General features: G+C 36.1%; 4 protein-coding genes and 1 pseudogene across 6 annotated transcripts; all 5 read right to left on the reverse strand.

The window, feature by feature from the left end:
• Nucleotides 1-3,706: 3,706 nt before the first annotated feature.
• On the reverse strand, nt 3,707-7,004 carry LOC117240211 (annotated as a pseudogene).
• Nucleotides 7,005-9,393: 2,389 nt separating this feature from the next.
• Nucleotides 9,394-11,423, reverse strand: LOC117240222 (serine protease HTRA2, mitochondrial). Its single transcript, XM_033506183.1, has 7 exons — nt 11,001-11,423; nt 10,796-10,919; nt 10,614-10,700; nt 10,339-10,533; nt 10,123-10,273; nt 9,873-10,041; nt 9,394-9,776 (listed from the first exon to the last, which is right to left on the reverse strand). The coding sequence occupies exons 1-7, from the start codon at nt 11,387-11,389 to the stop codon at nt 9,614-9,616; spliced, it is 1,278 nt and encodes a 425-aa protein (XP_033362074.1). The 5' UTR covers nt 11,390-11,423; the 3' UTR covers nt 9,394-9,613.
• A 304-nt stretch (nt 11,424-11,727) lies between these two features.
• Nucleotides 11,728-14,009, reverse strand: LOC117240143 (rRNA N6-adenosine-methyltransferase ZCCHC4). 2 transcript variants are annotated; one of them, XM_033506026.1, is made up of 4 exons: nt 13,699-14,009; nt 13,079-13,632; nt 12,289-12,988; nt 11,728-12,220 (listed from the first exon to the last, which is right to left on the reverse strand). In XM_033506026.1, the coding sequence occupies exons 2-4, from the start codon at nt 13,550-13,552 to the stop codon at nt 11,856-11,858; spliced, it is 1,539 nt and encodes a 512-aa protein (XP_033361917.1). In that variant the 5' UTR covers nt 13,553-13,632; nt 13,699-14,009; the 3' UTR covers nt 11,728-11,855. The 2 variants fall into 2 exon arrangements, with proteins under 2 accessions (XP_033361917.1, XP_033361915.1); XM_033506024.1 differs by having other exon boundaries at nt 13,732-14,007.
• A 2,917-nt stretch (nt 14,010-16,926) lies between these two features.
• On the reverse strand, nt 16,927-23,159 carry LOC117240142 (phosphatidylinositide phosphatase SAC2). Of its 2 annotated transcripts, XM_033506022.1 has the most exons (13): nt 22,928-23,159; nt 22,099-22,475; nt 21,752-22,015; nt 21,526-21,680; nt 21,272-21,444; nt 21,023-21,215; nt 20,617-20,944; nt 20,430-20,500; nt 19,865-20,089; nt 19,303-19,524; nt 18,883-19,196; nt 18,583-18,792; nt 16,927-18,437 (listed from the first exon to the last, which is right to left on the reverse strand). In XM_033506022.1, the coding sequence occupies exons 1-13, from the start codon at nt 23,022-23,024 to the stop codon at nt 17,482-17,484; spliced, it is 3,585 nt and encodes a 1,194-aa protein (XP_033361913.1). In that variant the 5' UTR covers nt 23,025-23,159; the 3' UTR covers nt 16,927-17,481. The 2 variants fall into 2 exon arrangements, with proteins under 2 accessions (XP_033361913.1, XP_033361914.1); XM_033506023.1 differs by lacking the exon at nt 19,865-20,089 and having other exon boundaries at nt 22,928-23,158.
• A 313-nt stretch (nt 23,160-23,472) lies between these two features.
• On the reverse strand, nt 23,473-25,214 carry LOC117240144 (ubiquitin-like domain-containing CTD phosphatase 1). The gene is made up of 2 exons (XM_033506027.1): nt 24,869-25,214; nt 23,473-24,648 (listed from the first exon to the last, which is right to left on the reverse strand). The coding sequence occupies exons 1-2, from the start codon at nt 25,026-25,028 to the stop codon at nt 23,810-23,812; spliced, it is 999 nt and encodes a 332-aa protein (XP_033361918.1). The 5' UTR covers nt 25,029-25,214; the 3' UTR covers nt 23,473-23,809.
• Nucleotides 25,215-25,684: the final 470 nt, after the last annotated feature.

The raw sequence follows: 25,684 nt of genomic DNA on the forward strand, positions 1-25,684 counted from the left end.
TAAGTTAATATTGCTTCTCCGATAATGGATTAATTGCAAGTAGAACCGAGGATCAACTTCCTGCTTCGCGATATCTCTCGGCGAAAATAGAAATCGAGTACTTGCTCGTTATTACAGCAACGTAGAACTAAATCCCTGCTTAAATAAAACTACAAGTTTCTTACGGGCACGTCTCACTTTTCCAACGTATAACATGCAGTAAAAAATATCCGTGGTGGTTTAACTTTCGAAATTAGAAGATCTCTGGTTCTGAAATATTATCAAATAGACGAGTAAAAACGAGAAAACAGGGAGAAATGAATATTTCGAACAACCTCGTTTAAAGTCCACTCTTACGCTTTTACGCTTTAAACATTTGCCTGTTGAAACAACTCGGTGAAAGAATTCGCTCCACGCTCTAAAATTCCATTTCTATTCTCGATTTCAAATTACGAATTCTTTCGAAAGTATAGAAATATGCTTAGAATCGTCGTTCAGCACACTATTCGGAAAGGATACGATTTAAAAAAATTCACAGCTGAATGCGCGCGTTTGAATAGGTGTTTCTTTTTTTTTTTTTTTTTTTTTTTTTGCAAGACAAAAGGGACTTGTTTGGCGAAAGGTCAAGATTCGTGACGACACCGTTATTACGCTTCCCGTTGTCGAACCACGAATTATCCGGTCACGGTCGCGTATGCGTAACATACGCTGAGCATTTTATCAGTGAAACTGGCTGGATGTTTGTATTATCTGGAGCGCGAATCGTCGTTCCTTTCCGCCTTCGTCGTGTTGCATCGTTCGCGGCCCCGTGCCGTGCCGTAGACACGCGCGCCAACGTTGCTCTCTTCCGTTCTACCCTTCCGCTTAAAAAGCTAATATACAAAGCTATACACAGCACAACAGTGGGAATAAAACGAAACATACGTGCATGTATGTGTTGAGAAACTTGGGTTACACCAAAGTAATTCGTAAAGTTAATTATTCAAATTTTTTTAAACTATTTTATGGAAGGAGACCATAGAACTATATGCGATTAAGCGTAATTTCATTTCACTACAGGATAACGACGCGAAATATCGTTTCTCGGTACAGGGCTGACAATTACCACAAAACATAGCTACAAATTTCTTACAAGTCGTTACGTTCTTTCATGGTCTCGCAGCATGCGTCATTTATCTTAGATGTTTGCGCCTGCTTCCACCATACATTCTTCAATTCTCTATGCACCCTTAAATTCCAATTACAATTACAATTTCTTTACAAGATTACGAGTCGGTATAATCATTTGGAAAACACGATCAAACTACAGATAATGCTACATATAATGATTCCGTTTTACACGAGAGCCTACGTTTCATCCCATATTACACGTTGCAGCTTACAGCAGGATGAACCGATTGTTTTCTTATCTGAAACTCCCAAGGGAACGTTTCTATAGCAGCGTCGAATGTTTTCATTGCAAATATGGCGCGGCCATCATCCAAGATCGACCACAAGATCGTTCTCACGTAGGACGAAATAAACCGACCAATGCGAAAAACGAATATTCGGATAAACGTTGTTCCACGATATTCAAATATCGTCACTTGCTAAAGCATCAAAATCAGAAAATAAAAGTTCAAACATTCTGCTGCATACTATGTATATTTGTTTGGAATCTGGTAAAAGGTCGATCGATAATTTATCAACGTATTCACGCGTTTACGAACAAATGCATGTAACTTGGCTAAAATTCATACGTAATTTACATCAGATTCTTTCAATTAAGGATACTAACGTTGAACATTTTCGTTCGAGTTTGCTATATTCGTTTCTTTTTACACGAGCACAGATACATACGTATAACGAGGAACGTATTATTATCATCGTAAAGAGATCAACTCGTTTGTAGATTTTTTAAAAACTCGTTGCTCTCGTAACCTTTGCATCCTATATCGATTGCATTCTAGCGTCACAAAAACGAATAAAGTATCGATCAAGTTACTATAGCGTATAAGTATTTCCAAATATAAAAGCAGATAAAACGAATTACAATGTAAAAAGTACCGAAAAAAAAGTTAAAATGTAGCTACTTGAATCGTTTGTAAAAATCCTATTCCACGATGGAATAGTGCACAACTACGACATAACTTGCTTGGAATAATTTAACAATGAATCTATCGAAAAATGTAAAACAATTTACATTTCTGCAAGTTCGTATAGCAAGTTAAATCGGCCTATTAATAACGCGTTAATAAATATGCTGATAATACCGATGAAATATGTAAATGTATAAAATAAAAAATAGGATTGAGAAAAATAAGATCGAAGGATGTGAGAATTATCGGAAAATGAAGCTCGTTCGTCACGAGTCACGACACGCCCACGCGCGCGCGGACAAGCGCGACACGTATTAAGAGATACGTTCAGCCGCTTCTAATCGCGCCGCTCATCTGGCTCGAGTTCCTTCACCCTGACCGTGCACTTGACTTGGCTGGAAGGTGATCCGGATTCTTTGGCTTTTTTCCATCGGCTCGACTCTTTCCTCCGCTATCGCTCCTTCGAAAATCAACTTTATTCGAAAATAACTTTTCCATTTTATAACGGTATTGTTAAATGTACAAACCTCACAGATAACGTCTATTACACGCTGTTCGAACTTTTGCGCCAATGTTTTCGCCAAGTTCTTCCCTCGCCGTTCCTTTAGATAGCCACGCAGCAAGTAATCGAGAGCCGAAATGTAATTCCACAGGGTAAATCTCTTACGTCTCAGCTCTAACATATACAAAGCGTAAACGTGAAATCAAACGAACAAGCGAGTACGACGATACGCGGTCAGACATCTGAAAAGTCAGACTGATAACTAACACTGCTACAAGCTTATTTATCGCGATAAAGTGACACAAGGGATGGAAAATGCCAATGTAAATTGTACTTAACTGTTTCTACGATACCTTTTACTGGTTTCCGATTTCGATTCTACTTTCTCTAACTTGATAAATTTTACTTGATAAAATTATACAAAATGTTTATATTTAATATAAAAGTATGTTGGATAATAGTCTCTCGTCTCTCCCTATCCTGCAACGGCTGGATGGAAAACGGTCCACGGAATTCATCGAGAAACTAGGAAGAAAGGGACTGGGAAGACGTTCGTAGTTAGCCGGGACTAATCCGACGTTTCATTGGACACGCGCGCTGCTTTAATGCTGTAATATATTCCGGATAATGAGAAGCTGAATAGCGTTCAAGGCCAAGGGTATACGGCGCATTTCCCACGGTGAACAACGGTGACCGTGACAAACGCCCCACTACGTTTTCATCATTGCGCCGCGCCGTCCAGGGAATCCTTCCTGATTCGATACGCTAAAAACAAGCAAACGCGATAATCTGCTGCTATTTTCCAATCGGTCGACGACATGTTTTGCAGGGTGCGATAATTTATCAGTTAGTTTACACGTTCACTATATCGCTTTAAACCAGCTCTATATTGGCTAGTTTCTCGCGTTTAGTTTGTAATTTTTAAATACTTTACGCGCATCTTGCCCGAGATTATATTTCGATCGAGTCTTAATTTTCGTCATTCGATCAGCCGATCGTTAACTCGTTAACGAGACAATCCTATAATTTCATACGTATAACAGGCCGGTTATTCAACAGGTCGTTGAATTTTATCTAAATATCCGAATATTTTTTCCCCTCTTGAGATTTCTGTCGGGAGTAGAAAGATAAAAAAGCCATTTTTAATTTTTTCATTTTCTTTTTCTTTAACTCACAAATACAAAATGTTTGAAACTGGAAAACTTTCCAATTCGATCTGAAATACGTCCAAATTGCGACATAAGCTCGTTCGAAAGATGTAGACAAGAATACGAAGAATCAGAAAGCAGGAACGAAAAACTATTTTACGCGCGAGAAATCATTTTTATTGTCAATCACGAAGAACGATCGATCGTTAAAGTGATTCCCAACGCTAAATTGAGCGAAAAGGCGACAAAGTGTAAAGAAACGCAGTAGGCGCCGGTAGAATCAGTCATAGATCGATCGTCGATCCACACTCTCGCTTTCTGTTCGCCAGCACCGATGACCGATCTAATTTCTACTCGTTTCGCGGATCAGTTCGTTTCGATCAACACCTTTTTCCTATTTCATCCATTTTGAGGAAGAATCTAACGAAGATAAATCGGTACAACATTGACAACGGGATGAAGCTGAGCAATGGGTGTAGCCTTAACTAGCCACGCAGGTTCGATATTCACCTTGGAGTCGCCATGAATCTGACTGATCCCATGACTGGAAACGGATGTAGTAACCGTAGCTGTAGCCAGATCAGCTTCCTTGGTAATTGGTATCACAGAAACAGCCTCTTTAACGATTCCAGCAGTAGTAATTGGTACGTTCTTCTTCTCCACAGCTACAGGAATACTTTCTTTAGCAACAACGTTTGGAATACCGGGGATAGCTACATCTCCGTCGGTGATTTTCCATGGTCCATGAATCTGAGTGACACCGTGACTAGAGATGGACGTGGTTACGGACGCGGTGCCAATTTCAGCAGCTGGGATAACAGGTATAGATTGCTCGGCGATGACAGGCACCGCAGCAACAGTTCCCCTAGAGACGATGGTAGAAGCAATATGATTAGCCGGCGGAGAAGATCGGACGATGGTCAGTGGCTCTGGGTTTATCTTAACCGCATTTTTCGGCCTGGGCCCCTCGATTCCCAACTGCTTGTGCAATTCTATGCGGTTCTCGTGATAGGTAGGCGCGCGAGCGAGCACTGGCAACCCTTCCAATATGGTCTGCACCGGCAGGATCGGCTTCAGGTCAACCGGTTTCGCCTTGGCCTCGCCTTCCGCCACGTCCAACCGCGCGCTGCTATGCACTTGAACTTGACTCTGATGCGAGGTCGCCAGCGGAATGCCGTTGCTCAACAACAGAGGTTGCGACACAATCTGTGACGAATCTTGCGCGACATCCTTATCCTTATCGAAATTCTCAGATTGTCCATTATTTTCATTAGAATTCAGGTTTGAATCCTCCAAGCTACGTCTTCTGCGACTAAACGTCGAAGATGCTTTGCCTACGCTCCTAGCGAGGATGATGTGAGTCGTTTCGCTGTTGGAATTTTCATCCGAAGGAATATTCGTCGCGGCTACACGGAACCCGTTCTCATCGGCGACGTAGAAGGCTGATTGAAGAATTCCATTGGCGTCCACATAGCTGTAGGAACCACGGACAATTCCATCGGCATCTTTGATTTCTTCTTTCGCGGATGGCCCACCAGCGTAGCTGTAAGCATGTTCACCTGTCCTCGTGTTCTGGAAATGGTTGAATACTGGAACAGGGGTGGACAAGTACGCGTACGGGACCAGGTTCAGACGCGCTCCTGAAGCTAGGCTCAGAGCCAGCATCAGCGGAATCTGAAAAGAAAACGGTGAATGATCAGCGGAGAAAATCGGAATATTTTATCGGAATAATTTACTTAATTAATAATATTCGATTACTCGCAGTTGAATTTTCTCGCTCTCTCTAATAAAGCACAATAATTCAAATTTCTCGAAATTATTTTGTATTGGCAACTGAAAATATCTACGTTTGTAGAGATTCACAACGTATCGTACACAACGACAGCGGTCGTTTGACTTTCAGCAACGTAATCATCAAAACGATCGTGACCAGTATAAGTACTCGCGTTCTAATAGGTGTTCGAGTTTGGCTTAATTACAAAAAGACATAGCAGTCCGTTTAATCAAATTAACTTGCAAGACTGCAAGTCTTATTACTTATTTTTATAGTTGAGTGTTCAGATATGCGTACTATCGTATTATAATTGCCCATGCGTTAACAGGATTATCTAACATATAGCAGAGTTCCAAAAGATTTGAAAATTGCTGTTTCATAAGCGAAGAAAATTTTCACCAGTGATAAGGAAAATCTGAGAATTAGCATTACATACTGGACGAATTTTAACGTCTATCTGCTTTAACGTCTAACAAGCAACTGCGATTAGACAGAAAAAATTAAATCTTCTGAATAACTAAGTATTGGTCATTAAAAAAAAGAAAAAAGTATTAATAATTAAGGGATAATAATTAATATTCGTAACATTATTCGTCGGTCACAATAATTACGGTAAGGAATAATAACCAGTTGATAACAGAAATCAGAATTTCTATAACGTTGTTCTCATATCAACGATCTGATATCTAAAAACATGTTCCACCCCTATTCAACGAATGAATAGAAAGATATCAGAAGCGAAAAGCTACAAAACCTCTATCCTCGCGTCGTTGATCTTCGTATTACGATACCCAATTACCGTAACTCTCGACGAAAATCCAAATAATACAATTTCCCAATAACAAACTAGCTCAGCCCTCGTAAAAAACCATTCTCTATCCTCGAGCCTCTCTTTAGAAAATTTCAACGCTCTCATATTTAATCGCCGGATTAATCTGATCTACCTAATTCATCGAATTAATAATAACTTAATCGATCATTCGCCTAACAAAAGATTAGAAGATAATAAGAGGATGTCACTTACCAGTGATTGCATCGTGCGATCGGTTAGCGTATTCCCTGTGCGAACCTCCTTGCTCTACGAGGGACTGTTCAGGCTGTGCACCTTGCTTCCGATCTGGTTTTGACTTATATACACAGAGGCAGAGGGGAAGACCGAGTCGGCGCGGCGCGACGGTGTCTTCGAACCAGGAACCAGCGGAATCGTCGAAGGACAGGCGGATCCGTTCACCGAATCCCTCGATCCGGAATCCGGCATCTTTCGCCACGCCCTCCGCTTCTTCTTCTTCTTCTTCTTCTTCTTCTTCTTCTTCTTCTTCTTCTTCTTCTTCTTCTTCTTCTTCTTCTTCTTCTTCTTCTTCCTCTTCTGCATCAATTGCCCGTTTATTTGCTCGCGTCTCGTTTTCTCATCGCTTCGGCCAAAGACTAGATCCGCGTTTTCTGTAATGGGATACCGGAGACTGCGGATACCAATGCTTTGCTCGATTGTTTGTCGAAAAGAATGGAATTTGTTTGAGATCATCCTTTAAAAATTGTATGAAAGAAATTGAAAAAGAAAAGTGAAAGTGACGCAAACATGTACATACTGCAAGCAGAAAAACAACATTTTATCTAGAAAACTTCTAAGAGAAAAATTACAAACTGGTTATACTATTTACTTTGGTGGTTCTAGCGTTAAAAGAAAAGTCAATATTTTGCTATATATTATATTTTAATTCTAGCGCGAGTGTTAGATTAGAATATTTTAGAAAAGTAGCTTGTTACCCAATCCGTTTCACACTTTTACCTATTCTTGGATTTATCTTACTCCAACACTATAAGTAGAGTACTTTTTTAAACAGTTTCATCAAGTTACAACAGTTTCTCGATGGCTCTCGTCTTTGCTATCTTCTGCTATCTTACAGCACGATAAAATTGTTCGGCTACCGCGGCCTTTTCCCCGGTTATCCGGGAATCCTCCCTTGTCGCGATAAAGTCGCCATGCCAAGGCTACTACTCACAATGACCCGGACGTGGCCAGACAAATGATCGAACGAACCCGATTGTCCTGTGCTGCGTATCGCGAGCATTCTGGCTCTGAAGCGTAATGGCAACAACGTGTCCGAGAAATTATTTGTCAGTGTCAACGACGACACGCAGCAAAGGCAAGTAGAATGCTTCGTTGTGCTTTTGCTGTAGTGAATTGCAATTGCAGCTAAGTTGCAGAAATGGATCCCCGAGTCTCGGGTTCTGCGTAGTACGACCTTTTCCTTGACCTTTTCATCTGTTTTTTCCAGTTCGAAGATTCATAGTAGTATCTTTAAGTATTTGTACAATTATTTATAGGAAGATCGATTTATAGAAAGATCGACAACTTTAAGAGTGGTAGAAAACCAAAATTTTGAACGAATTTTGAACGTTTTTCTCGTTAAATCGCTAGTAATAGGAATTATCGCCTTCTCTAATCCTCTTAATTACTCCGCTAATTTCTTCGTTTTTTAAGGTGTCTTGAAGTATTTCAAGTTCCACGTATATCTTACGTTTACGTTAGTAAAGTTACGTTATACAGACTGTTTCAAAATAATAATTAAATATTTTAAATTAAACGAAGAAAGCGGTAAAATCTCAATCTTGTTTTAATGTTAATTAAAGAGAACATTGTCGACGAAGAACGGTTCAATTTGTATCGAAAAACAGAGCCTGCTCTCTTGAACGTCTCTCAGCGTGCCAGGTCTCTCAAGGAAATTTCTCGCTGTTGATCATCGTTCGATGGAAAATCAGCATGAAACTTCATCGAATCGTAGGCGATGCTGGTCGCTGTGTCGCTGTAGAGCCCTCCGATATCGAGTCTCGTTCGTCTTCATGGCCGTTTGTTCTCCAGCTACCGAGAATCGCCAAGCACGCACGTAGGAAGTGACAACGCTCCCGCGTAGGCGAGTTACGTTCGGCAAAATCGCGAACAATCGGAGGATAGATACCTGTGTACGCGAGAAACTCCAACTATCTGGCGAAAAGAAGATAAACGAGGGAAAATAGTGAAACGATGTAGAAGCGTAATGATCGTAGATAGACGCTCGAACCAAAATAGAAACTAACGCAAGGTAGCTTAGTACGTCAATTTATTTATCGTTAATTTTGTTCATCAAAGAGTGACTGAAAAGTAGAAAATATGTTCAAATATAGAACATTCGAGCACATAGAAATTATGTCTCCAAATTTAAAGATTTTATATTATTCTAATTATCGGAAGAACTGTATTGTATAGTGTATCTCTAAAACAACTACTCGTTTGTTTCTTCTTACCCGTTCTTTTTATAATACAATCTACTCGACAAAGGACCATGCATAACTACATATATACCTCAACGGAACAACTTTTAAAGTAATTTTATTAAAACATTCCACTCTAACTTATTTTACCAAATCATTGATACCCTATATACGATTTTATACAAATTTCTAGTACAAAATTACTTTTCATCCTATTCGTTAATCATTATTAATTTACAAATATTTCAAAAGTTGCCTGTTCTTATTGTTTCTAAGAGAATTATATAAGTATATATATAACATGATGACTAATGTAACGCCTATATGATGTTACAACAGTGCAAACGTAGTTAAGAATTCCAACAAGACGCTGCGGCCAGTATAACGTTTTCAAAAAAAAAGAAAAAAGGATACTAAAAGTTACTCGGACCACGCCTACGCTACGCTCTCCGAGATCCGGCCACATATTTGCGGAGGTCGACTGATGTCGTAAACAACATAAACATAATACTAATGGACCACACCCGACGTACAAACGCATGTACACGTACGCAGAAGACAATCAGATAACATAATGAGGGCCTCGTCACGGCATCAATCTTCGTGACAACTGGAAAATACGAAGTAAAAGAAATGAAGACAAAGTAATAATCGGCCTGTCGGTAACTCTGCCGATTGAAATAAATCTTGTCAAATATTGTTTATTTTATTAATGGATAGATGATCGTGGCTCGCGAAACAATAACGCGGCGATACTGTATGGTATATAGATACAAAATTAAAGAAATGAAAATAATTCTAGAAAGAACGTTAATGACATATTTAGACGAAGCAGTTCTGTTTCAATTTTAGTTACAATAAATTGTACTACTAGATGCATAATTTAAATTTCTTCCGGCTCGATTCGCAAATGTAACACTTCTAGGCCTCTGATCACAGTCATTCTCAAAATCCTGGACGATTCTATGGCTTTGTAGATACTGGCGGATGATTCCACTTCTTCGTCATTCACATGCGTCACGATATCACCAGCTTGTAAACCTCCCCTGAAATTTTTACACAAACATATGTTCTTTCTGTATAGAATAGTTGCTCTTAACGGTACAACGAGTACAACGACAGTAATGATTTCTTAAACATACAAGTGTGCTGGCGACCCTACAATGACTTTATAAATCAGAACTCCATATCTGATGTTGTGTGGAATTCCTTTCAATTTTTTTTGCAATTCGTAGAAAAGATCCGGGGTAAGGGTGAGCATTGTAACCCCGATATATTGAGTTTTTGGTTTCTCTGCGGCAAATTGTGTACCTAATATAATATGGTCTCGTTTTAAAATTTTCGTCTTAAATATTTCTATTTCGCGCTTTCCTATTGTCGAGTATTATATACCTTTGCCTTTCCTGCGCATTTCTGCTTTTTTCAAAAAGTCTTTAGCATAGTCTATGGGTATCGCAAAAGAAATGCCAGATGTCACCTTCATTGCATTTATACCAATCGCTTCTGCATCTAAATTAACCAATGGACCACCTGAATTGCCAAACTGAAGCACAACATTTTTAATACGAAAATATTTCATAGAAATTACAATGCTGATGAAAAACTAACAGTGATTGCCGCATCTGTTTGTATATAGGCCATCTGTTTGTTAAGAAGGCCAAGTTCCTGGCTATGCCTGCTTACGCTGCTTATTACACCACTCGTTATTGTGTTACTTAAAGCTAATGGGGATCCAATAGCCACTACAAATTCTCCTGGCCTAAGATTTGTAGAAGAACCGAGCCTCATTACCGGTAAGTTCTTCTGTACAAAAAATAGACAATCGCGATGTCAAAATATGAAATTACGTACACTTTTTTTTATCATATAGAAGATGTATAAACCTTGTTAATTCGCACAGTTGCAAGATCACTGTGCACATCGATGTCTTCCACGACGCCGGTATAAGTAGTTCCATCGTAAAGACGTACCTGTAAAATAGATTGCATGAAAATTTCTGAAAGAACACGTACGATATTAATGCCTGTAATACAACAATAACTATTCGATATATCGCAACAGTTACCTTGACGGTTGTGTTAGGCTTAGCAGTAACAACATGAGCATTTGTCAATATCAAACCATCTGATTCAACGATGAAACCAGATCCATTGCTTATGTTGAACGGTTTACCTGTTTGAAAATCAAATCTATTTTCTCATTAATGATTACTGGAAATTACGATTACTTATGTTACAGTTATCTTCTTACAGATTGAAATCTGCATTTACCTTTTATTGTTTTGGATTTCAATGTACACTACTGCAGGAGCTGATTTCTCAACCACGTCAGCTATAAAATTATACCTACTTCTATTGTCATTTCCATCCCAAGAAACTGGTTTAGCATGTATCGTGAACATAGGATTTATCAGGTTGCTGAGTCGGTCCTGACAACCCTCTTTCCATTTGTACAAAATATAACCAAAACCGGAGAAGAAAATAGTGTAAAACAAGACATTTCTAATTGTTTTGTCAGAAATTCGCGACCTCTGATCTTGCGTGTATGAATGTTTGTATTGTGTAAAACGATCCACAAACGAAATTGTTAAGAGTTGTTTATACTGGAACTGATTTCTTTTTAAAACGGACCAAGATGTACGTGTCAGGGGGGCAGCCATTTTTTGACTTCCAGCCAATAGTAGCTGAGTGTTTCAGTTGTATTGTTCAATGCCAAATACCAATCCCGCGAAAGTCGATTTCTAAATGAAAATGTATCAAACAAAAATATTAGTTACCTTCATAAAAATTATGAATGATATTCAATTCCTACAGAAATAAACTGAACCTTTTTACCTAAAGTATTATACTTATAGTATAATACTCAAATTCAAAAGATTATCGTAGAAACGATAACAATATTTGTAATCGCAATATCATAATGTAGCTCATATTTTCCTTCGGCTATATAGCCGATCATATGATCTGCTCGGATCATTAAAAAAATCATACAAACAAATCATATAAACACATATTTTCTTGAACAAGTTTCTTTTATTGAAGTATATGCACATATATTACATCAATAAGAAATCTTATGTACAATACAGAGAAAATGATTTGTAACATCCGTTTATGATAATCGTACTATGTTTGTTGTTTCTTTGTTCTTTTCTTTCTACTTACAACGCCGTTTGGCTTACTCTGTAACTTTTTAATTTTTTTATGCATCTTCAACAGTTGAGACTTTTTCGAAGCTTTTACTTTAAACTCCGTTGTTACTTTTCTCTTCGTTCCTTTTTTCTCCGAACTTTCCGCTGCTTTTTTAATATTTTCAATTATTGGTTCTTTCTTCTTTTCTCCGGATTCTCGCGAATCGTTTACTTTCTTCTTTTTAACGTTGTTGATCACCTCTTTTTCGTCACTAGCCTTGCGTTTTTCAGTTTTCTTAGTCTCCGCCACTGTGTCTGCATGAATTTCTTCACTCGTATCACATTCTTTCTCAGTATGACCTACAAATAATAAAACAAGCCTCATATATAGTTCCATTACGTTCGTTACAAAAATAAAAATTACATACCAGCTTCATTACACTTTAAACATTTTCCGGTAACTTTCGGCTTTTGGCCACATAAATGTTTCGTTACGACACATCTTTTACATGTTATGCAATGTTTCCAATAAGGTTTTACACATCGTTTGCATATATCACAGTGTTTATATGTGAGGCCATTTTTCGAGGTACACTCTTGACATTTTTTGCAATGCTTATTCTCTTTAGCAACCCACTTCTGACATTTTTTACAATATCTATAACCATTCGATTTTGGAAGTTCAACTAAGTTTAACGGTACATTTGTAAAAATTCTAATAGGCGACGGTGACTTTGTAGCATTGGAGTCTGTTATAAATAACGGATGATTATCATAAGATACTTTGTAATCAGTCATTTTCAGGTCCTTCAGACCTCCTGGTACACCAGGTGGATTACTCTTTTGTTTCATTATAGATTCCATAAAATATGGGAATATAAACATAATTCTTAAACAATTCTCTTCATCCTCTATGTTATTCCACTTTTTATGAAGATCAGAGATTCTTTTTATAGTCCAAGACATTGGTTCCACCCTACTACCAAATGGTGGATCGCATACTAAGTATGTGCCCTTTCCCCCACCTTGCATAAGAAAGTCTTTAAACACATGGACAGCGGTTTCATTAAAAAAATGATTATTTAACAGATTATACCAACAATAATTGAGTGGTCCAAAAAAATTATGCTACAAGTAAAAAAAAAAGCACAGTATTAAGCTTATACAGTTTGTTTAGACATTACTGCCATAATTTCACAAATTTCTTAACAAACTTACGAATCTTCCATCAAAATCCAATAAAAGCGTGGACATTGTGTTTTCGTGATTTTCTAGAATATATTCATGAATTTTCGGAGTACCGATACAAAGAATTTGCTTTGCTCCTAATTTCACAAGTATATTTGCTATGTCCTCTGTTGATTGTTTTGTGAAGAAATACTGAGCTTCTTGCCTAGAATTTTCTAATGGTTTTAAAATTTCTGTTGGATGCCTTATCTGATAATCTGTAAGACCTTCTCTTATATCATGATTTTTGTGTTTTTTCATCACATCTTTCTCAGTTTTAGATATCAATTGTTCACAAGTATAACAGTAACACCTGCTCTCAGGCGGTACCGACATTATATCATTAAAACGTACATATAATTGCCTGTGATGATAACGAGACATAAACTGTTTCCTCTCTTGTTCCCATTTAGCCGCTTGATGTTTTGTTAATTTTTCTCCCTCTCTTAAATAAAATTTACACATCTTTCTCTCGCGGCAAGCTGCACATACATAAAACTTCTTCAATTTGCCATTTTCATGCGTGCCAAATAATAAAGTTGGTCCTGCATAAACAGAATATCATAGTATAATCTTATAAAAATATTTTTTCTACAATTTCGCGCTATTACTTTATAATATAAGAAATCTTAACGAAAAATCACCATGTGGACATTGAGGATGTTTACTCAAGTCGGACCAAAAGCATTCCATGCTCGATATTTATCAAAATTATAGTTGCGGAGCAATTTAAAAACGTTTATTCGCGTCAATATCTGTTATAAGAAGAAAGATTAACCATGCTTGCTTGCGTAAATACTTATTTATTACACAATAAAATATTTATTTCTAAGAGTTGTCATCTCAGAAACCATGCGCGAAGCATTTGCTCACGTGAAAACAAAATATACCATGTGGTTTGCATAGCAACAGCAACATGAAGTTAATCGATTGTCGACTCAATTCGAGTGCCGCTTACGATTATCGAAATTATTTTAAACGCAGCGTCTTTCGCGAATAGTTCAAATGAATTTGGCTAATGATCGCTAGTAGTATATGTGATGAATCACTTTTTGGAGAATGGATCATAAAGTTGGATTAAAGAAAGGACCCGGATTGTCTGGATTAATGCAGAATACATGCTACTTCAATGTACGTATAAAATTACGAAGAAATTGTTTTATTTTAAATAGAAAAATTATTTCATTCGACGTGGAATAAGATATTGAGTATACATGGCTATTGTCCGTGACCTAATAATTTAATTGCTGAATGATTTTTTTTTAATTTTCCCTTTATATTAAGAACAGAGTTTAAACGAAAATTACAGCTTAACAAATCATAATATATTTAGAAAAATATTTTTTTAATACTTAAAAGAGTTTCACTTTAAGTGGAATAAAAAGGCGTTAATTCGAGTTATTTATATTTTATTATAACATTTTTCCTACAATTGCTATGGTGTTTGCTGTATCACATACACGCACACACATACAGGCTGTTTCGTTTAACCGAAAATGGTAGAATATCTCACGAGAGGTTAAAGTTATCAAAAAAATGTTTTGACAAAGGTTACTTGCTTCGAAGGGGGGACAGCATGTGGTCTAGATTATCTTTTGCACATCGAGTAATACGGAAGATTTTAAAGTCAACTTCACTGTTTTAAATGGAACTATATATTTTTTAATAATACATTAATCTCGACATTCCTTATAAAAAGGTATTTTGTTTCTCCTTGTCTCTCATACGTTAATTTTTACAAATTAAAGTCAACATCCATAAACATCTTATAAATTAATAGTTTTCCAATGTAAGTAAGCTAATACTATTCTTATAGGAAATTCCGAGATGGATCGATTAATATATTATGAAATACACGGTTCCATTTAAAATAATGAACTACTCCACTAGTCCACATGCAAAAATGTAATTTGCACCATAGAATGCCCATTTTTGCTGAAGCAATTTTTTGATAACTTTAATCCTTCGTGAGACATTCTACCCTTTTTAGTCAAACAAAATATTCTGTATACGTTTATATGTATGTATTACATATACATAAGGCAATTTAAGCCTCTACAGGCTATATAAATATCTTCGTGCGTTGTTTTGTCATGATTGTTTGTAATGTCCTGTCATAAAAATACAGATAATAATATATTATATTACAATATTTGAATGTCTAATTTCAATTGGACCATAGGTATATACGTATTAATACGAAAAAGGGAAAAAATATATAAATTTTCCATTTCCATCAGTAATTCTTTTCTTTCTAATACTGTATCGATAAATAAATATCTCGTGGATCGTTAAAATTATATTAAAAATAAGCTGGTCTATGTATATATACATAGAATTAATAAATCAGAATAAGATTCGTGTATTGAATTTTGTTAGAACAAGTGAAAACAGTTTTGTCTTTTATATTCGTTTTAAAGCATCTCTAAAGAATCTACAGAATCGACACATCCTTATATTTTCACGATTTTCTTTTTGTTTTTCTTTTCTTTCCCTTTTTCCTTTCTTTCTTCTAATCATTTTAGGCTGTGTTCATTCTGCTAGATTATATATCACAGACTATCCGTTTGCAGTTGGGAAAAAACATTCACTAAAAAAACTCTTACCTTGTAATACTTCTACTAACGTGTCAGTGCAACTATGAATACATGTTTACAGAATATTATTACACTAAATTGAATTATTCGTATGTACACACAAGGAAATAGCCACCTAGATTTGTAACTCGTGTTATTTGGTCTATATATACATATATTATATATATACAGGGTGGTTGGTAACTGTTGGTACAAGCGGAAAGGGGGTGATTCTACGCGAAAAAAGAAGTCGAAAATATAGAATAAAAATTTTTCGTTTGAGGCTTTGTTTTCGAGAAAATCGACTGTGAATTTTCGCTCGGTACGCATGCGGTACGTTATAACGGATCTCACTGTAAATCGTTGTCTCTATGGAAAAATTAAAAAAAAAAATTTTTTTTATTCTATATTTTCGACTTCTTTTTTCGCCTAGAATCACCCCCTTTCCACTTGTACTACCAGTTACCAACCACCCTGTATATATATATATAAATCATCGTACATAGATTAGTATTAAATAACAACGTGTACCTGCTTTTGCTTTATCGTCTACATATCCATATGGATATCCATATATATATATGCAACTCTCCTTCCTATTATTTATTAAATGTAATATACATAATACTGCAAATGTGCATGTATATGAATACTATGATTGTTCCTTTTTTCTGGAACGACTTGTATGTTTCAATTGTTATGAAATTATATACAGAAAAAAATGGATCGCCAACAAAGCACTTTTTCCTTTCCTTTCTATATCCAAAATAATTCTTGAACTTAATCATATTTGGAATTGTAAGAGTTTACCCACTGTTATCGTCGAATGTCTACGTCTAGACTTTATAATAATTAATAATTACTAGGTTTTTGCACATCAAAACGTCTTTCCCAAATTCATCTTGCTGTTACATTTTAATCAGCAATCACAACGTTGTTTCATTAAACTGCTAATGTTAAGTAATTTTTCGTATATATGTACATAATTGACTACAAAGCTTCTTCATTTAACTTACTGCATAAACAGATTTTCGGTTTACGAATGTTTACAAGTCATCACACAAACGTCGTTTGCACACGTGGCTCCAGAAATTTAGAAAACGGAAAGTCTACGACATATATTACAAATAAATAAAACCATTAAAAAATTTGTTTATGCAGCAGGCGTTAAGGCTTCAAAGAATGCTGGGATTAAATTTCATTGTATAAGCACGTACGTGTCTTTTCCTTTTTTCTTCTTCTTTTTTCTTTTCCTTTTCCTTTTTTTTTTTTTTTTTTTGATAAATTCACAATCTCTAATGTCTAAATGCAATACTAGGAGTCGTTTGGTAAAATCCATAAAAAGGCTATCGCGATGAAAATTTCGTATAAATACGCCGGAAGCATATTGAAAATAGGTAACAATCAGTTCGTGTAGGCTTTCATCGATGTAGAGTAATAGAAAATTTGTTTGTAAGTAGATACGCACAAATAGATTTGATGCAGATTAAATATTGACCACATTGTACTCTGGAAAGTAATTTGTGAGTTTCTCCACGCGTAAGAATATATAGAGAGTATCTTATCGATTAATCGTCTCATGTTTCTTTTGCACGAAGCTTTTATTAGCAGGATGGCAATAATTGAGGTTTAAGAAATGATGGAAAATATTCAGACACGCGCACCGAGATGTTCGAACCGATTCTCTGAATTAAAAGATGCTAACAAATAACAAAATGATTATTTAAAAATCCTTTATGCAAAAGTGTCTCTAAATTATGTGGATTTTAATTGTTTACTCGCTACTAGACATTCAGACTTCGAACTATGTTCGAAAAGTTATAAAGCTATTAGCTTGGATTGACATGAACCCCATCTCTCTTGCAATTTTCGTTGCTGTTCTACGTGATGATCTGAGAGATTTCTCTGTAATCCTACCTGTCCTGTCTTTAGCTTTCTAGGATCCAAATTTGCCCCTAAAGTCTGCACACCTTTAGCGAATTTTGAGAAAGGTGACAAGATATCTTTGGAAGTAGATGCCACAGGACTCGCTACATTTATTATGTTAGTCTTCATTGACTTCAAAGCAGACTCACTCTGAGAAGATGTAATATTTAGACTTAAATCTTGCTCAGATGTGGACCTTTTCTTATCCTGCAATCTATTCTCAGTCTGCAATTTGCTTCCATTTATATTGCTGAGTGTCAGCTTACTATCAACCTCTCCAGTCGAATGACTGATGTTTTTGGACAGATTCAATGTTAATGGTGGCAGCATCCTTTCTTTGTCCTCAGTTACATTTTGTATAGTTATTTCAGGCGTCTTTTGAGGAGAAGCACTAAGAGTACTAGTACCAGAGCCAGATTCTGGCACGCGTAAGACTTCCTTATCGGAAGTCTGTTCAGAGAATTTATTAGGTCGTATAGAAAAATCTTGGTCTTCATTATTCTCACGAGGTTCCACTACGTCCGTGTTTTTAACACCCATTATGATACCAATAGATGGAGTATACGCCTCCATTAGATTCTTATTGTGACTGAAATTTTCTGGCTTTTCGAAAGGAACAGGAGGAACGTCAATGTCCTCGTCGTCACTACTGCTACTGCCACTGCTACGTTTCCCTTGCGCATTGCCTGAGATGTCTCTACCCCCAACGGTGAATGTCGGTTTCAGAGGTGCTTCAGACCTTCTACCTATGCTTCTTGCTATGTCAATTGGTTTCCTAGCGCTAAAGCTATGACTTAACTTATTTAGTTTGCTAAATTGCTCCGTCATGTTGCTTAAAGCTTTCGTTCCTACAATTACATAACGCATTTTGCAATTATTGCTAGTTATTACTTCAACGTTTACTTTAAATATATATTTATAAATGAAATCTGATCTAGTTTAACTAACAATTATTAATTGTTCGAAAGCCAGATTCTTTTGTTAGGAACGTACCTGCGCTTTTAAGAGCTAGTAACTGTGTCTCTGAAACATTTCTAGTCAATTCTGGGAATGACGAAATGTCCAGTAGACCCGTGGTTCCCCTGTTATTCACTATTTTACTCTTTCGTCTATCTAACGTGACGTTCATTGCTATAGGAATCTTTGGTAAACCGGCTATCTCCATCGCCACAGAGATAGCCTCGCAAATTGATCTTAAAGACTCTGAAATATACGAATTAACGTAGTAGCCAAAATTAATTGTCATAGATCCAGATATGAATATGATAGATCATATTTGAAATTATATCCTACCTATACTTTCTTCCTCTGTCTTTATAACAACAGCCATGTTATTGAAAAATCGTAAATTTGTACTGCGGAACATGTGAAAGTAACCGTACTCGTTGGCCATTTTGTAATTTATTCTAATGCAGTGGAAATGCTTATTTTTAAAAAGGGAGACAGTGCTCTCTGGCTGGCCAAACTCGATCAGTATAATGTCTTCGAGTGGAACTCTTTGGTAATTTGTGACTTTGTCGATTTGATCGTCATAATCAGCTACATAATAACTATCCCGTGTTAATATTAGAATAGTGTCCATTTCTGTCTCTGTTAAGTCACCAGTTCTGTTAAAATGGAATAAATTATAAGAGAAAACAATCCTTATGTATTATAAAAATGAAAAAGAAAGAAAAAAGAAGGAACAAATAGAAAGCTGAACATCTAACATACACAGGGTCAGCGTCTATGAGACCCCAACTGCCTAAAATAACTTCTGGATCGGGTATAAGTAGCTTCTTGCAATCCTCTATCAGCAATTTTACATGAATCGCTGTAGCAGCATTATCTTCTTCTTCTGTACGCTCTTGAAATACTTCTTCGTTCACCGAGTTTCCTAACATCATATCGATCGTGGCCTGCCTATAGACATCCTTGAAGCGATTTAAATAGTATCTGGAAGTACACGGGTCTCCTAAACACTTGCTTTAAAGCTACATAAAAAAGTAAAACAGAATTGAAATAAAAAATGATGATAGGACACTGTCATAAAGGGAGCAGGAGTTCCACTCAGGGTTATTAAGATAAACTGAAAAGCAACCCACCATGCAAAAAAAAAAAAAGAAAATTCAACGTAACGTCAAACTGATTATAACGTATGGAGTCACAGTTCGAGTTTAAAATATCGTCTTGTATCGTCTTTTTTATAAAGCAACAACTGGTTTATTGTTTTCAAAATAACACACTTTATTTATTGCTCGAGCGAAAAACTTTCAACCCAAAGCCAAGAACGAACCTTGCCAAATCATACATAGCACTGGCATAGAGAATGTCAGGATAAGTAGCAAGTTGAAGCTCTATGTTTGGTGGTTTCACGGGTATTAGCTCAAGGCAGCAATTGTCAAGGATGTCTAAATAGTGCGACCAATCGGTGTTCAGTTGATTAACATCGATAGGGTTCCCTAGCAAGGTATCTATCGCCGCTTGACGCATGTCATCCATAAAGTGTTGCTGAAAATATCTATGGGAAAATGAAAGGATAGTGTCAAGGATCGTATGTACGTATAAGATATGTCAATACTTAAGCGATGATTTGGCTTAAAGAAAAAAAAAAAAAAGAAAAAATAAAGAAAGAAAGAAAGAAGACATTAAGTATTATTGATATCTAACGACGATAGTAATAGCCTGTAAGACTTTATTCGTTCTAAGAAATTACAACACCTAACAGCTTGTATGTTCGCGAGATATCTTGAATAATGGACGATAATCGCAAAATGATGTATCGTGTAGGATATGTGAATGAAAATGGTATTCTATTGCAATGTGACGAGTAGTATGTCATAATTCTGATCCAATTGTACCTGTTCGCAGAATTCATGCCATCTTTCATTAAACCGGTAAACTTTCTTTCCCCTGTTCTTGTGTAATCTCCCTATAAGTAATAAAATAAACTACTATCATAGAAGTTCAACCATCTTTAGATTTTGCTTATGGTTAATTCGTAATGGTTAGAGTAAAATCAACGTGTTTTCTACGTGAGGTACGAACCTTGAGGGCGTTTGTACCGGCATATTGTTTACTGATAATGTCGCCATTATTCGCCCAAAGCAACTGAAACGTTTGTCGGATATTTGTCGGTAACGTTCCGTCCGGCGGTATTAGTCCTAGCTTTGAAAACTGCATTTCCATTACAGCTTTACCTAAAGCAGTTTGCACCACATTCGTTCTATCTAAACAATCTATGCAATTCACCCGAAACACTCCTTTCTGCATGCATATTGTGCCTTGCTTGTCGCGCCAACAGTACCCTATGTCTGACAATACCGCAGCTAATGCACTGACCAGAATAGACACATTTTCAAAATGCATCCCTCGACTGTGTTAGATATAAAAGAAAAAAACATCAGCGATGATTTTTAATAATTCACTAGCTCAAATCTTTCTAACTGCTTACCAATATTCATGAAAATCGAAAGTTGTATATGTTATATCTGGATGATTATAATTTAGTACATGGTTGCTATAGGCTTCCCAAATTATCTTCTCCTTGCCAGTTTGTTCTACAAGATTCATGATACAAATTGGACCGTACAACCCTAGTTCTTCAGTAAAGTGTTTCTCGAACGCAATCTGCGTTTCTGCTTCATCTAGAGGATTGAAAATTATTATTGTTAACATTTAGATGAAATTTCTTGCTAGTTACCTCTATCTATTCGTGGTGGAGGCTTGTATTTATAGCCAGGTTGAGACCAGTATACAGGTACACTGCCTCGTACTTGGACAAAGGATACTTGGTGATCATGGTACCAAACTAATTGCTCTGTTTCTACATAGTTTGCGCATTTTCCTTCATCGTCCACACCACGTCGCTTATATCTTTATAATGGTAAAAAGATAAGATTTTTCCAAATAATTTACTCATTGGAATAATAAGAAATAAGAAAAATATATAACTACCTCGTTCCTGCACGAAATCTACTTCTCCTCGATATTATTGCCAAATTGAAAGTTTCATGGTGTGGCTGTTCATCGATGCCCACTTCTACTTTACACTTCTCTATTTGCACATATCCCTGAATAACTGGTAATATCCATGAGTTTGCTTTGTCTGTCTACAAAAATGAAATATTTTCTTAATAATAAATATGTAACAAAAACCAATTAAATTTAAAAGAATCCTAACTTTTAAATTAATTATATCCTGTAACATGTGTTTATTCCAAAAAAATCTATCATCCACTCTTTGCCAAAGTGGTTTATTCTGTTGTTCCTCATTCCACTGTGAGTCTGTGACACAAAGCCTCTGCAAGCTATTTGTGATATCACCAGTTTGACAGAAATAAAAGGAGTCGGTTTCGGTAAAAATTTTATTTAACTCCTCCAGGATTCTCTTCTCAAATCTCTCCTTGTCTTTAACAATGCTTCGTTTACTTACTGTGGATTTTACCTGCAAACATTCTTGTCAATGCAAAATCATCTTCCTTTGTATAAATGATTTCTTTATTTCTAGTTACCCATAAGGAAACCTACTTGAGATGTTGCAAGTGCAGCTGCGTGTTGAGTAGTATTTTTTATTGTGTTTGTAGCACTTTTAATAGTTCCCCATGTTTTGGCAAAGGCTGCCTTCTGTGGCACATCAAACAGGCCACCTTGACTTTTTTTCTTTGGCAAATTCTGATGCTTCTTACATGGCAGAAGTCCAATATCATTATTTTCACTGCCAAGATGCAAAAATGCAATTGATTTGACCTTATATATAATATGACCTCCATATAACTCTCCAGCTGGTGAAACTTCTTTGATCAACATTAAACGAGGTTCCAATACGCATGGTTGTTCTATTTTCCCTACAATTCCATAAAATATTCCAAGACATTCCAAATCTTTTGGAGATGCCCATTCCCAATCTGCAAATAATTTACAACTGGTAAAATTTCATAAAAGTATCAATGCAAAGAGATACTTGGCTTAAAACATAATATTATAATGCATTATTATGTTGCATTTAATTGCATTAATTAAACCATGACTTCCAGATGTTTATATAAATCATAATTTGTTGTTATTGTAAAATCTCATGCGCAGAACAGTCTTTAAGGTCTTTAAGGCTTTCTATCGCTTTGCATTATTTCAATAACGTTAATTTAATTATGGTCCAATATAAAACTCCCATTTCATCAAGTACTGTTACGAAATTGAATTCATAAATGAGAATTATGGGAAATCAGTTCGATTAAGCTTCGTGGAGAATGAAAGGTGTTTTGAATAAGAACAGTGAACCGAGAATCGTAACGTGTATCGTACACTTGACAGGAATGTATGTATATACGCTCCTGTCAAATGAGAACCATGTACCCACCCGATTTAGCGGAAAACTCTCCGGTGTACTTGTCACACCATAGGCTGTGCCTCTCTTTCACAAAAATGAAATGCGTGTCGGTACGGAACAATTCCATGCTTCCGACTTTCTTACTGTACAACAATTTCTACGCAGCATGTGGAATGCCAACTCCCTGAACAAAAGTCCGCCTATAACGGACACTTCGCCATTTTGCTCGTACATGAGACTATATGAAACTGACAATAGACTGGTTTCGTCGACTATATTTTCGATCAGAGTAGATGGCGATTGGATAGGATATTAATTATATATACTTACTTGTCTATATATGTAACGTTATATTATGTTTCGAAAATTTCAGCTGATAAGAATTTCCAATAATCGATGCAAGCTTATAAAATCCAATGCTCTTTTATAATTTAATAATATAGTACGAGATGTTAAATTACTTAAATAGATTCTGAAAGCGTTATATAAAAAATTTCGCTACTTTGAATCATTTTTAGTATCTTTACTAATATCTGTTGTATTAGAAAGGAAAGTAAAAGTTTCACTGTTTGAAATACACAAGATTTATTTTGATAATCTGTGATTACATATTTTATATATGTTTCACAATAACTGATAAGTACATCATAAATACAAAGAAGCGTGTGAAAATATGCAATTAACGATTAATCAAAGTATCAACGTATATTTTTCATGGAAGAATATTTAAAAGATATCTTTCCTATATGCTGTGTTCATCTTCTGAACAAATTTAGATCATTGCCTATGAACTCGCGGGTTGGTTGATAGGTTTTAATTGAAATAGTTGAAATGTATCCTTTTTTGTAATGAAAAAATTCGTAAGATTTGACAAGCATTTAACATTCTTAAAAAAAGAAAAAAAAAGTTCGATTACTCTGTTCTGCCTTCATTTCCTTCCTTAGTTTTCTTCTCTTCTTTGGTTTTGTCGATTATATATTCTTGCCATTTTCTGTGATTAAGTGTCTGAAAATCATCTACTTTAGCTATTAATTTTAGATATTGAGATAACTTTAATAATTCCCTATCTTTTCTTCTGGTGATGTGTGCGTGTCTGAATGGCTTTATCTTTAATCCCGATTGTGGATTCATAATAAAGTTCCTTCTGATATCGTCGAACATGATTGTGTTTTTTGCAGAGAACTGCTTGTATTTTCCCCAAATGATAGCAAGCGGTTTTGCTGTGATAGTACCATATTTTGATGTGTGAACATTGATCATAGCATTCGAGTCAAGATGACATGCTATTTTGTAATAAGGATTGCTGGAAACACCGAGCACTTTCATTTTTTCATTAATCCATTTCATACTAGTTGCTGACCAAATTACTATGTCATAATTTAGATAAGCCAGGGTTAAAAATTGATGTAGGAAGGGACGCATCAATTCCACACCACTTTCCGCTGTTGATTTGGGATCGAAAATGGTGTAGTCTATATCGAGCACCAGTAGTTTCTTTCCTTCTCTGAATGGATTTAATTCTACAAACCTGTACAAACCGATTCTACATTGGATTTGAAACAAGCACAGCTTAACATTCTCTATCTCTATCTCTTCCTCTTCAGTCTTAAAGTCATTAATTACATCAGGTAAGTCTTTTGGCGCGTGACACACTTTAGCAATGTCCTCTTCACGAGATCCCATCAACATTAGCTTGAATCCAGGCTTCATGCCCAAGTTCCTTAGGATCTCCTCATCTTGACATGCTTTGTCTGGTGAAAAGAAAGATTCTATAGACACTTGATGGAGTTTTAAACGACGTACAGTTAAACATGTCAAATCTAACATAATATGACATAATTTTAAATCAAAGCAGAAATCGTTTGAACGAATTTTATTTGAAAATTAACAACGAATCTCGAGTGATACATGTGATTTTATGTAGAGGAAACTGAAGGAAAGGAATGTCATGAAAACAGTTCAAAACATAACCTTTGGTTCGAAGGTTCAAAAGTTTTTGACGTTCCGGAAGGATGTTAGTTTCCTTGTATATTCGTTCTTTCAGACCGCGAACGGTATCATCCAGGTTCACGTCTGGAATTTCGATTCTTTTTCTGCCCCATACTATGATGATCTTCCCTACATTCTCCATTCTTTTTTTTTTTTAAATAATGACGCGACACCAGATGATGTATACTACGAAATAGTCGAACGTATACAACTCTACTAGATTCCGTGTATGTATAAGAAGGCCATTGTGAAGTATGATGCACACATTGTATCTTTGTGTCGATACTGTAACGTGAAGTTCATCTTTTACTTAGATGGCGGTACGGTGGCTAGATATGGTCACAAACGAGGTACAAAATAGACGTGACATACAATGCTGTTTCGTGTCCCACATTTGAGGATTACTCGTACCCGTTACTATTTTCATGTTACATGTAATATTATTACTGAAAATTCTCAACGCGAGAATTGATTGTAATTTTAATAAATAAATAAAAAAAAAACATGTAATATTATCGATTCAGCATATAGTACCACCATTGACTAAAAACAGGATAGACATTGCATGCAGTGCAGAAAGGTGTCCACGGCCTAAAGGCTACGTAGCAAGAGAAGTTTTCGCGGGGAATACGACGCTCCACAACATAAGACATCGAGGACAGTTAGGTACCGAATAAAATACAACCTATTATACAGAGTGCAACTTGTACAAAATGTGTGTATCCTTATAGCTTGCGAGTTATAAAAAATAACCGAATTTTCAGGGGTCCATTTTACTTGCTGAAAGTGACTTTGATC

This window comes from Bombus vosnesenskii, unplaced genomic scaffold, assembly GCF_011952255.1.
Source record: "Bombus vosnesenskii isolate JDL3184/JDL3185 unplaced genomic scaffold, Bvos_JDL3184-5_v1.1 scf7180000014579, whole genome shotgun sequence".
Taxonomy (NCBI): domain Eukaryota; kingdom Metazoa; phylum Arthropoda; class Insecta; order Hymenoptera; family Apidae; genus Bombus; species Bombus vosnesenskii.